A 13,468-nucleotide genomic window follows, 5' to 3' on the forward strand; every position below is an offset into this window, starting at 1 on the left:
CCCTCCTCCTGCACTGGTGGGACATACTCGCACCTGTATGAAGAAGCCATTCCCAGCTACGACAAGGAAAGGAAGTGAGGCTGGGCAGTTGATCAGCAAACTAAGGAAGAGAGGGTGACAGAAGCGAGGAGCTTCCTGCTGGTAAGAATTGTCTTCTTCAATCCAGTTCCTGATTGGTTAGTGATTGTAGAACACTATGAAGATGTAAAGTGCTACTGTAATACCCTGAAACCTCCTGGCTTCAGGTGAGCAAAATGTGATGAAACAGGAATCCCATCACACGGGCCCGTGGAGATGTGTGGTCTAGTGGCTGAGTTCTAACACAGGCTCTGAAACTGACTGGCCGACTGACCTCAACAATCAGTTCACCCCTGTGTCTCATTGCTCTCACCAGCATTCAAGGTATGTTTGCCTGCCTTCGAGGATGTTGTTTGCAATGTTGTTCTCGCCGTGACAGGATATTAGAGATACAGGATGGGTGAGGGTAAGATCTTTTATTAGACCAACCTTCTGCTGGTGACAGAGACAAGTTTTCAGCCACACAGAGCTCTTCTTCAGGATGCTGTGAGACTTGCTTAATGATTGCAAAGCAGTTTAAAGATGAAAAGCACACCGCACAAACATGATTTACTACTGACAACTGGTCAGTATTGTGCCTAGTCCCCAATAACAATATGGCTAGGATAGGCCCCTGAAAGAGAGAACAAGGAGTGCATGTGGCATGCACACTTGGACAGAAAGAAGAGTTTGTCCTTTGCACTCAGATTTTCAAATAAGGCCTTCAGCACAGGTTATAGTGTGAAATCCACGCCAGGTCTTCATACCCACTTACCATGATGCCAGAATCCAGCAATGTCATTAGTACTTCCTACCTTGGTTCATGAACCACATAGCAAAGAAGCTATGGGGAAGAGTACCACAAGGCTTCCTAGGGGTTTTGTTGTTCTTTGCCTCTCTGACTAGTGGACAGTGCCAAATCTGTGTTGCTTTTTGAAGCCCTCATTAATCATGGGAAAGATACATGGTGCTGTCAAAAACACAGCTGGTCCCCGTGAAATCAGATTGCTATTCAGCATCATAGGGTTTCTGTGAACCCCTCTCCCCTGCCTGTTAATTATTTCTTCTTCCTTACACTTCATAAACTGCAGAGCAGTTCTTCAAAGATATTTATAATATTTATTAGTATTTAAAATAATAAATAACACCTTACTAGGGCCCCAGGGCCCATTCTTCCCACTCAGCGCCACCCTAGAAGTAATACATCAACAGAGTAATGGTAATACCATGATGTACAGTGCCAATGCATCATCTGAGCACTGGCATCCCAATGCAGCGCACTATAAAGGGTTATCACTCTGATTATAAATGACTGACTGACGGTACAGCCCTGCCATTATGAACAAATCAGATGGATCCTAATCTTTAATGGATTATCCTGAAACTATAATGGATTCTTCCATGAAAAAGTAAGTAGATAGTTTTTTATGGGGTGGGTAGAAAGATATTAACAGGCTCCAATAGGCTTAAACAAAAATGGCTTTCACTTATAGGTCCCCAGTTTGGATTCAGAATAGGTAGGTACTGGCCAAAAACCATTAAAGCATGGAACTGCCAGCAGATGCGTTTGTGGTCTCTGACCAGTTCACAATGGATGAGCATACATGCTAATTGGGCTCCCAGAAAGGCCAATGACTGGATGACGCACATTGGCAGGGCAGGATGTGAGAAGCTGGTGCTTCTTCATCCCATGCAGTATCTGTATTTACCTGGGGATAAACAGAGCCAGTCTCCCCAGCTGGGCTGTCAATCAGCATCTTGCACAAGTACGCCCCACACCGCCCCCAAAACACCTCTTTACAAATCCTCTTTTAATTTTGAATTCAGAGCAAAATAATATATTTCTTAAAAATAAGGGATTGTCTGTGCGTCAATTACCAGCGTCCTGTCTTAACAGCATCCCCTCCCTGCATAACAGCTAAGGCAAGAAAGAAATCAGCACATGGTCTCAACTAAAACTAAAGTCTTAGGTGAGGAAGCTGTAGGCTCGTGTAGCCTAGGTGTCTTACGTCTAATTCATGTGCCCCCCTCGTTGGCACCTGCAGTAGAGGACAGGATTCGCTCGGGGTATGTTTGGGCACAGTCAACCCTCACTGCAGCCTTGGGAGCGTGCTGCTTCTCAAGAGGCAAAATATCTGGCAGGAGTAAGCTGTACTCAGGGGGCAGCTGGGAATTCCTTTTGGCTGGGTGGCTTAGCTTTGATGCCATCGCCGTTTTAAGATCGGACTCATCAAAGCTGTTTGCGTCACAGTGTCAAAATACTTCCTGCAACGTGTTAATGATTTAACAAGGAGAATGGCACTCCTCTGTGTTTAGTCCACTGGCCTTAAACTCTATGGCCTCAATGGGTCCTAGGCTGAAGGACCGTTCTGCATTGATGTATGAATGTTAGGGACAGTTCTGAGTGGATGTCCCACATCACAAGACTCTGTCTCAGAGTGTCTCTCCATTAGGCCATGATGCCTGGAAGGCGGGGGGGGAGCGGGGAAGTGTCATTGGAAGCACTTTAGGCCAAGAACAGTTTGGACTCAGACGAGCCTCGTTTGGAGGCCTTCCTGGATCTGAAGCACTCAGCTCTCAACAGCAGAGTTTGGGATTCTGTCTCCAAGACTGGGACAGACCCCAGAGAACTCCTCACTTCTAGTTAATGGGTTCAGTCACGCAGGTCACACTAGAAAGAGACAACAAAGAAAGGCAGCCACCATTCACCGAGTGCAGGTGCAGAAGCTAGGAAGTGATGGTGTCAGCAAAGCACTGAGACCGTCAACGTACCGCTGAGGAAATGAGGCAAGCGACTTGTAGCACACCGAGATCACTGAACACATGAACCAGGGAGACTGAAAAGCCCTCTTCACTTCAGAGAAGACCTGACAACTCAAAGATGGCGTCAGCTCTGGAGCTAAAACATCGAAGGAAACTGGTGCTGCGTGGAGCTGCTCTGGGGCTCAAGGGGACAACATGGGACTCGGGCAAATCAATATACTGGTACAGAAATCAAAGCCCGTGGGGGCAGCAGAGACATGGAATCAGCCTACAATGGCTGGGATTCCAACAAAGAGTGCCTTAGTTGACCATGGTCAGAAAGGAACAAGCAAAGAAATGCTCTAGCACTAGCAATTGGTGTCAGAATGGAGCAGAATGGCCAGTTTCGGAGGGCCAAAGTCTTGGAATTTGTGTTTCACCCTAGGGAGCTGAGATCCAAAAGTAGGAATTTAGTCAATGTGGTATCTTTAGAGAGAGAACGTTCCAATCAGTGAGCGTGTTAATAAGAATCATTTATAACCTGAGTGATTGGGCATTCAAATGCCTGTCAGATCTTTCTCTGCCCTTGCAATCAGCTGACCATGAGCTTGCAGTGCAGTGCTCTGGCTGAAAGGACTGATGTGATTCTTGGATGTATAAACAGTAGGAGTAGGGAGATTATATATTATCTCTGCATTTGGCACTGGGGCAGCTGCTACTGGAATACTGCGTCCTGTTCTGGTGTCAATACTTCCAGAAGGATGTTGAAAAATTGGACAGGGTTCAGAGAAGAGCCATGATAAATAAATGATTGAAAACATGCCTTTCAGCAGGAGCTCTCAGCCCTTCCAGACGACTGTGCCCCTTTCAGGAATCTTGATTATCTTGCATGCCCCAAGTTTCACCTCACTTAAAAAAAAACTTGCTTACAAAATCAGAAATAAAAATACAAGTGTCACAGCGTACTGTTACTGACAAATTGCCCATTTTCTCAATTTTACCAAATAATTATAAATCAGTTGGAATATAAATATTGTACTGACATTTCAGTGTATAGTACACAGAGCAGTATAAACAAGTCATTGTCTGTATGTCATTTTAGTTTGTACTGATTTCGCTAGTGCTTATTATGTACCCCTTTGTACAACTAGGCAAATATCTAGATGAATTGATGTACCCCCTGGAAGACACACATGCCTGGTTGGGAACCACTGTCTTACAGTGATGGACTCAGAGCTCAGTCTACTTATCTTATCAAAAAGAAGGTTAAGGGGTGATTTGATCACAGTCTATAAGTAACTATATGGGGAACAGAAATTTAATAAGCGAGGGCTCTTCAATCTAGCAGAGAAAGGTGTACGAGATCCAATGGCTGGAAGTCAAAGCTGGACAAATTCAGACTAGAAATAAGGTGCAAATCTTTATCAGTGAGGGTATTAACCATTGGCACTAGCATTATGGATTCTCCGTTACTGGCAATTTTTAAATCAATATTGGATTTTTCTTCTAAAAAATATGCTCTAAAGAAGATGGAGGACTTGCTACAGTGAATGTGCTTGATTTTTACAGGTTTTATGGTACTAGATAGAGTGATGATTATCTAGTGGTACTAGATATAGTAATAAAGTGGTGATGGCATATCTCTGACTTGCTGTCATTCATAACTCACTTAATCATCTTGCACAGATTTTGCATGTTCGCTCTAAACCCTGTGTGACGTCCCTATCCTCCCCACAAACTGAAGTGAAAATGCGCATAGGCATCTGTAGGGCTCCCCCCGGCTTCTGGTCTGAACATCCTTGTTTTGGTTACCTGCCTTCAGACTCCCAGTCTTCAACAAGATACCAAAAATGTAATATGCTGCCAGCGGCAATAGGTCCTGTGAGATGGTGATGAATCAAGTTCTTGTTTATGAATGCCAGTGTCCACCCAGAGTAAATAGTTATTAGCATGGGAGAGGCCACCTAGTCACAATTAAAGCTTAACTTTATTATGGTTAAGGCTGTCGTCACAGTAGATGTGCTACCTCAGTCAGGAGCTCCAAGGATGACAGAACATGCTTTGGAACTCTGTGATGTCACAGGTAGAGACATTTGGACATTCCAGAACTAGTGCAGCACGTCTCTGGCTCTCAAACTGGTCATTTCCCCAGGTTCTCAAGGCAATGCAATGTCCTTTTCCCCTCACACAACCCCCACCCCCAACTTCAAGAATAGGGAATTAAAGAACCATCCAACAAAACAAACTCTGGACAGGCAGAAGCTAACGTACACCAATGCACAGAGCAGTCCTGCCTATTCACTGGGTTCTTGCCAACAGGCAGCTGCTGCTGCCATTCCAAAATGATGATGATGATTTACTTAACTTTTCTTTACAGTAAAGCCTATTATGTACTAGGCATTTTCCAAACACTCAAGGCCACTTCCTGCCCCAAGGACCTCAAAACCAAAAGGCTTGTCTACACACACTGTGTGTTCCACTTTATAGTTAAAGCAGTACAATCTCCAGTGTGGACACAGTCATACTAAGAAAAAGTTACCTCTATCGTTTACTCCTGTAAATTAACAGAAATTAGCCGTTTCTAAACTAAGATAGCTGAGTGGTAAGTAGTGCCATAAGCAGTTCCTATTGATCTATAAATTAATTAGTAGAACAATAAAACATACCCTCCTCATCAACCTCTTCCTTTTTCCTCCTCTTTCCTCACAAATCTGCAAATACAATTCAAAATAGAAAAAAGTTACATTTCAGGTTATGTGCAAATTAGAAAATTTACCACTGAACACATCATTAAACAAAAGCATTATAAGTTATGGAAGTCACAAATTAAAGTTACATGAACCCTCTTACATCAGTAGGTGCACATGGAGTAGCATTAAAGAGAAAAAGTCCCTAAAACCAGTAACCAAACAACCTTAACTCTGCCCCTGTGTTTGTGTTGCTATTTTAGAGCCCAGTCCAACTTCCTTTGAAAACAATGATAGTCTTTACTCAGACTTTATTAGACATTGCAATTACTGTGTTTTGTTACATGGACAGAATTAATATTGTTTGTCTGCTGGTCATAGAGAACTGTTTGTTTATTTAATGGTGTGTATGTTGAGGTTAGTGTCAGCCTTATTTATGTAACCTTAGCTTATGAGTTCCATTTTTTTAATGTTTGAGTTTACTTAAAGCTGTGTTTAACAGTCCTTTAACTGCACAGCACAATCTTAACTGTAATTTAGCACAATTTTTCTTATTTAATGTTCTGTATTTTTAAAATTATTTTATAATGTATTTTCAATGCAAATAAAAGTTGGGTTAAAGTTACAATGGGAAGTGATTGGCTCTGTAATAAAAAAAATACTTATTCTTATATAATGTTTTTCAGACTTAAAGCTCAAAGTTCTTTAGAAAGACCCATCATACCCTATGTATTTGGTGGGCCTTATATACATTATAATCCCCCTATGTGCTAAAGACCCTATTTACCATATAGTTCATGAAATTACTATAGATCATTTGTCATTTGAAGTCATAGAGGCCAATAGTTTTGTCATCTAAAATTCTATTTGTCTCTGTGTAAGCTCACATGCTTGTCTCCTTCACCAACAGAAGTTGGTCCAATAAAAATATTACCTCACCCACCTTGTCTTTGGAAATTCATTTATTCAGGTTTTCATAGGCCATTTGGAGACACAACATGCTTTTTTTTTTTTTAAACCCAAGAAATAATACAATTAATTTTCTTTGGCAATCCTGTCATCTGTGTTCAGCCTACAACTGATATTGGCAAGCTCCCAAGAGCTAATCCATGTAACCTAGTTCTTCTCCCGTGTCAGTTATTTTATTACTACCTTAAGAAAATCACTTGCATTGTGTAACAAATTATTTTCAGATCTGGTTATTAGTGGTCTGTAAATAGATTTTTGTTCACAATACTTTTAATAACCTCTTGTGTATTTACCATTGCTTTCATCTGCCCCTCTTCTGAGCTTCCTAAAGAACACAACACTATCTTATTTATTTTCTTAATTTGGAAGTAGCTGAAGCCCATTGTCACTGGCAATAGAAAGGATTTTAGACAAAATCTGAATAGATTACCTCCAAATCTGCAGGATTTTCACAGGAATTTTAGCCAAAATCTGCAGCATGAGGTTTTAGAGTTAACAGCCTGTTGCATTAAAACAGACTTGTCTACACTAACCTTTCTTTCCTACCATGCTACTGCAGACAAGGTCATAAGAGTTTAAGGCCAGAAGGGACCACCAGAACATCTGGATGTGTTTTACCACTGTGGCATGATGACAGTAGTCATTCATGGGCTGAGAGGTTCCAGGAGTACTGTGTCTATCTTAGAGGTCCCCTCCTTGCTACTAGCAATAAAGTCAAATTAGTGGTACCACGGTTGGCTATTTTTGCATGAAAGAAGTTGTGCAGTCCCAGTTTAGCACACTTAGGAAGGTAACATAGAATTGAATCTCTTCAGATTTTATTTGCAAGCAGAAGGGCTAGACATTGGGGTGTGGGAGGAGGAGGAGAAATGAGATGAAATCTTTTGTGTGGCATTTAAGGGGTGCTAAATATGCAGCCTGAGGAGGAATTCCACCCAGCCGCTGGCTCCAGGGAGGAGGGGAGCTTCACAGCACATGGGTGGGCGAAGTGGGCATGTAGCACCAGGCAGTGCATGAACTGAGGCTCAGCCAGATGCTGGGGGGTGACTGGAATGTCAGGGAGCATGAGGAGCACATATTCCCCTCCATCACTCCCCTGCCCTACTGCCTGGGCCTGGGCCTGGGCCTGCTCTTCCCCCTCCCCCCCCGAATCACGTGATGGCGGTCCGGCGCAGGCAGCCCCTTTGTCATAATGCGCTGGGTCACGTGAGGCAAAGTGGGCGTGGCGCACTGTGAGGCGCACGCGCGCCATGGTGCTTCTCCCCCCTCCCCCTCAGCCCGTGCGGTTCCTGGCCGGGAAACCCTTAGTGGAGCGCTGAGGCCAGGGGCCGCCGGAGCCGCCATAGCGAGAAGCCGGCCCTCGGAGCGGCTGTGTGAGGAGACGGAGGCCGAGTGGGGGCCGCACCGCAGCGTCCGCCCGGCCGGGCTGTGAGGAGGAGGAGGAGGAGGAGGAAGAGGAACCGAAGCAGCAGCGCCCTCGCCGCCGAGGCCCGGCTCGATCACTGCGGGGGCCTAGGCCGGAGCCGCCGCGGCGGGAAGGAGCCCGCATTGCCCGCGGCTATGGAGCCCTGAGGCCTCCGGCAGCCGAGCCTGCCTGACAGCGCGGGGCCTGGCCATGGCGGAGCGTGGAGGCCTGTGAGCGCGAGCCGGGCCCCGAGCGAGCGAGCGCGCGCGCGCAGAGCCCCGCCCGAGCCGAGCAGGCTTCTGGTCGGCCAGGCCCGAGCGGGCCTCAGAGTCCCCCGCAGGCCCCGCCCCGCTCCCGGCGCGGGACCCGTCGCCCCCCTCGCGCCCGTTGCCCTCGCGGGGCAGGCCCCGCCCCGACCATGTCCTGCGTCCACTACAAGTTCTCCTCCAAACTGAACTATGACACGGTCACCTTCGACGGGCTCCACATCTCCCTGTGCGACCTCAAGCGCCAGATCATGGGCCGCGAGAAGCTCAAGGCGGCCGACTGCGACCTGCAGATCACCAACGCGCAGACCAAAGAAGGTAGGGCGCGGAGGGGACTGCGGGGCACGTGGGGGGGAGGGGGGCGCTGCGGACACAGGGCACCCCCACACGCGTCCCCCTTCAGCCGCTGTTGGGTGATCAACAGAGACCCCCTGATGGGTCTTGTGTCCCTGAGGTGGGGCTCTGAGAGCTGTGCTGGGCTCTTCCGAGCTTGTGCATCGTCACCCTTCAGCGAAAGTCTGCACTGGGTGATCGGCGCTGTGGCTGCGGGAGCCGCCGTTTCGAATGAGACCCTAGCTCCCTCTTCTTGGGGTTGGTTGCCTGGGCTGTGCAAGAGCACACCGTCTTTACAGATGTGTTTTGGTAGCTGAAATCGATCGGTATGGCTTGCAGTGCGTTCAGGAAGTAATACGTATCACTTCTGTAGTCACTTTTCTGACAATAACTACACTTGAATGATGTCCATTGTCATAGGTAGTAGAGTGCCAGACTTAATTAACTCGGGTTTGATCTGCTGTGGTAAATACTGCATTCCTTGGCCCTAAAGTCTTGATTTCCCACAACTCTTCTGGCTTTCTTGGTTCACAGGCTGGCAGGGAAACATGGGGCAAAATTTCATACTAACAAACCACCCAAGTTCTGTTGGCATCAGAAAGAGGAGGTTGAAAGATGCAGAATTCTAATATAACTGGCAAGGATTACTTCCTAAACTACATACTCTGAAAATACAGCTTCCTTGAGTTAGTTTTGCCTAAAGGTAAAGGTTAGTTTTGTCTGCTGTGAGATTAGAAAATTGGAATAATTAGATGGCAAAATTATAGAAACTGGGTTCATTGTTAGCCCTTTGGATAAAGAGCCATATACTGCAGTTTTAATTACCTTCTACAATGTATGTTCAGGTTATAGTATTTAGGAAATCCTTACAACATCCTTTCCAAAGAGCAGTCACTCACAAACATGTAGATATGTTTGGGAGTTTCCTATTAATGCAAAACCATTCTTTTCTTCATCAAAGGTAAGACTTTGTCATTCAGAAGTTCTTTGAACTTAAGCTGTCAATCACTTTTTTATTGTCTGTGTACTTCTCTATGTTGCTACAAGCTAATAGTATCTGCTTACATGGTTAAATCCCATTTGAGCATTTGAATCTTGATATATTTGGTACATGAGCTGTCTTGTTGTAAATGGCTTTGTGCATAACATACAATTCTCAGATATCTTTAGAAATACCATTATTTCCAGTCAGTGAATAGGGCTGTTGGCTCTGGAGGGATTATCATTTCAGAAGTCTCTTCAATTTAGAATTCAACTTTCAACCATTTTAAAAGGTGTCTGACTTCTAATATGCAATATTTTACCTTTAAAGAAATGCTAGCAATTTAGTCAACTGAAATTGAAAAGTTAAAAATATTTTGATGCTATATCTGTCCCTGTTTGTGATTTTCGCAACTGCCTTTTCTGCTTTGTGTGTGTGCTTCCTCTGTTGCTGTGTAAAAGACCCTCAGAAAGAATATGCAGGTGAAACAAAGTGCTGTCAAATACACAGGAAACTGAGGAGAAATTAAAATATTTTATTTTTTAGTTGTTATGTTTATAGGATTGAGCCCTAAGGTGTTACTTGTAGTAGAGGCAGGTAAACAATCTTCAGAGAAAAGTAAAAACAACAAGAGTCCTGTAGCACTTTAAAGACTAACAAATTTAATTTCTGCAGGACTCTGGGTTTTTTTTGTTGTATACAGACTAACATGGCTACTATCCCTCTGGAACTTTTCAGAGAAAAGTGTAACTTTAAATAGATTCTGATAACTTCAAGGTTAGGGTTCATGGCTCATTTATTTTGAATTTGTATTGATTTGATGAGTTCTTTGTACAAGATTAATGTTTACTTTAGAGAATTAAAACAGAATTCCATAATGTTTTGCCAGACTGAGTGAGTGTTGACTTCCTAAAAGGAAGAGTTGATTAAAATGGAAGGAACATAACTTCAAGTTCCATTCATAGACTGTCTAGCATGTTAGTCTGTTAGTTTTGTTTAGAGCTGACAAGATTCAGATAAGACTAGGAAATAAATATTTTTAAGGCGACTTTAAATCTCGAGAACTGGAATGATGAAATAGATGAGTTTATCGTGTCTGCGTGATTATTCAGGGGAGGGTTTGTAGAAGCTGGAGGAAAATGCAAAATGTTGCAAAAAAGTATTGACTCTTGAAAGCAAAGCTGTATAATAGTAGATTTATAAATACATAAACTTATATATTTCACCACCCCAAATCCCTCTACCTGATGGCTTTGAATTTCAGTTGCCTATCCAACTTACTGGTCAGAAAATGTATACTTCTTCAGGATAACCACAAAAAAGATTTTAAAAAAATTCTTACAATTCAGTTTGATGTTTTTCATTAAATTCCATTTGCGTAGTACTTCAATACTACAGTGTACTTTGTGCTATACAAAAATTAATGGAGACAGTTTTTGACCCCAGAGACTGGGCAATTGAGAGGATGTGATGCATTGGGAAACTCCGGATAAATTTAGTTTCAAATTATTTTTCTTCTTTATTTACTTTTGAACATTGTTTTTAGGAGTTATATGAATCAGATTACGGTGATGATTTAGTGAACTAGGATAGTGGTTAAATTGTGGTAAGTCATGGAGAGGCATTATTATGGCTTTGCTTGGGTCGGATAGACTCAGGAGTAGACGGGTTCAAGATGTAGCCTGCTTTTTTTTTTTTTTTTTTTTTTTTTTTCCCCTCCCCCCTTCCCCTCTATCATGCTGATTATCAAGGTTTTTGTATTAACAAAAATGGTCTGTTTTATAATTAGCTTTCTTTTCCAACCCAATTCGATTAGGAATGTTACAGTCCATAGCCCTGAAAACAAGTTAACATAAAATATTGGGTTGTGATATCACTGAATAAATCTGGCAAGATACACAAGTTGACTATTTATACACATACACTGGTGAAGTTGTAGGAAAATTCAGTAAGTCCTGTAGCTAAAATGGCTATCTTCATTGCAGCTGTGCCATTGAGCAATTGTGTAGTTAAATGTTTTATGGATAAGTTACAGTGTGGTAAATAACTTGAATAGATAGAATTGTTTGTTACATCTGCTCATCATGATGTCTGTTACTCTGCAATTCAGAAATAGGCATCAATTTTCAAAAGCATCTGAAACATTTCATGCTTTCTTCTTCCTTTCACTGTTCTACCAGTCAAAAACGTAGCTGCTGATAGTAGGAAATCCAGCAGTATGGTTGAGAGCTTTTTTGTAGTCCCTGTTGAATTTTGATACTTCTAAAAGTATTCCTTAATCAATGAAAGTATCAGTGTCAAATTTTCCTCTCTTCCACTATGGTGTCTAGGGTCCTCAGAGTAAAGTCTTAGTTCTAGAACCCATATGTAGTCACATTCCATGGGTGTATATTTAAATTACGAAGGGTGTTCTTTCTCCTTTTTATTACACCAGTTGTCAAGAAACATTCAATTGCAACTGTTGTACTAGCTGTCATGTTCAGCAAATGAATTCTACCGAGGCATGCTATGAATGTTAAATGGTATAGTTAACTAATAAATATGGAGGTTACAAGTTCAAATGCACAAAAGTTGAGCAGTGTTAACACTTTCTTGATAGCTTACTGCTGTAAGTACATCGTGTGAAATATGAAAGTTGAGTACACAGCCAAAAACAGTACTTGCATACTGTAATACAAATTTTAATTTGCTGATCCCTCTGTATTTCATAGAATATTAGCATTGGAAGGGACCTCAGGAGGTCATCTAGTCCAACCCCCCTGCTCAAAGCAGGACTAACCTTAGCTAAATCATCCCAGCCAGGGTTTTGTCATGTCGCAGCTTAAAAACCTCTAAAGATGGAGATTCCACCACCTCCCATTCCAATGCTTCACCATCCTCCTAGTGAAAAACTTTTTCCTAATATCCGACCTAGACCTCCCCCACTGCAACTCGAGACCATTGCTTCTTGTTCTGTCATCTACTGCCGTTGAAAACAGCCTAGCTCCATCCTCCCTGCAGCCCCCTTTCAGGTAGCTAAAGGCTGCTATCAAATCCCCCCTCATTCTTCTCTTTTGCAGACTAAACAAGCCTAGTTCCCTCAGCCTCTCCTCATAAGTATTGTGCTTCAGCCCCCTAATCATTTTTGTTGCCCTCCGCTGGACTCTCTCCAACTTGTCCACATGGTTTTTGTAATGGGGGGGCCCAAAACTGGACACAATACTCCAAATGCAGCCTCACCAATGCTGAATACAGGGGAATAATCACTTCCCCTCGATCTGCTGGCAATGCTTCTACTAATGCAGCCCAGTATGCTATTAGCCTTCTTGGCAACCAGGGCACACTGCTGACTCTCATCCAGCTTCTTATCCACTGTAACCCTCAGGTCCTTTTCTGCAGAACTGCTGCCTAGCCCGTTGGTCCCCAGTCTGTAGCTGTGCATGGGATTCTTCCATCCTAAGTGCAGGACTTTACGCTTGTCCGTGTTGAACCTCATTAGATTTCTTTTGGCCCAATCCTCCAATTTGTCTAGGTCACTCTGTATCCTATCCCTACCTTCCAGGGTATCTACTACTCCCCCTAGCTTAGTGTCATCTGCAAACTTGCTGAAGATTCAATCTACCGCATCCTCCAGATCGTTAATGAAGATGTTGAACAAAACCGGCCCCAGTACCGAGCCCTGTGGCACTCCGCTTGTGACTGGCTGCTATCTAGACATGGAGCCATTGATGAGCCTGATGGTCTAACCAGCTCTCTATCCATTTTATAGTCCATTCATCCAATCTATACTTCTTTAACTTGCTGATAAGAATACTCTGGGAGACTGTATCAAAAGCTTTGCTAAAGTCAAGGTATATCACGTCCACTGCTTTCCCCACATCCACACAGCCAGTCACGTCTTCATAGAAGGCAATCAGGTTGGTCAGGCATGACTTGCCCTTGGTGAATCTATGTTGACTGTTCCTGATCACCTTCCTCTCTTCCAAGTGCCTTAAAATGGATTCCTTGAGGATCTGCTCCATGATTTTTCCAGGGATTGAGGTGAGGC

General features: G+C 43.5%; 1 protein-coding gene across 4 annotated transcripts in view; it reads left to right on the top strand.

Annotated features, from left to right (window-relative positions):
• Nucleotides 1-7,756: 7,756 nt before the first annotated feature.
• The window catches only part of RBBP6 (RB binding protein 6, ubiquitin ligase), a 46,579-nt gene continuing 40,867 nt past the window's right edge, over nt 7,757-13,468 (top strand). For all 4 annotated transcript variants that reach the window (XM_067534201.1, XM_067534204.1, XM_067534202.1 and 1 more), the window contains exon 1: nt 7,757-8,444. In XM_067534201.1, coding sequence (XP_067390302.1) covers nt 8,279-8,444 — 166 coding nt within the window. In that variant the 5' untranslated portion in view covers nt 7,757-8,278. The remainder of the gene's footprint in view (nt 8,445-13,468) is intronic.

This window comes from Emydura macquarii, unplaced genomic scaffold (genome assembly GCF_026122565.2).
Source record: "Emydura macquarii macquarii isolate MOO-44397 ecotype Brisbane River unplaced genomic scaffold, CSIRO-AGI_Emac_v2 contig_3390, whole genome shotgun sequence".
Lineage (NCBI taxonomy): Eukaryota > Metazoa > Chordata > Testudines > Chelidae > Emydura > Emydura macquarii.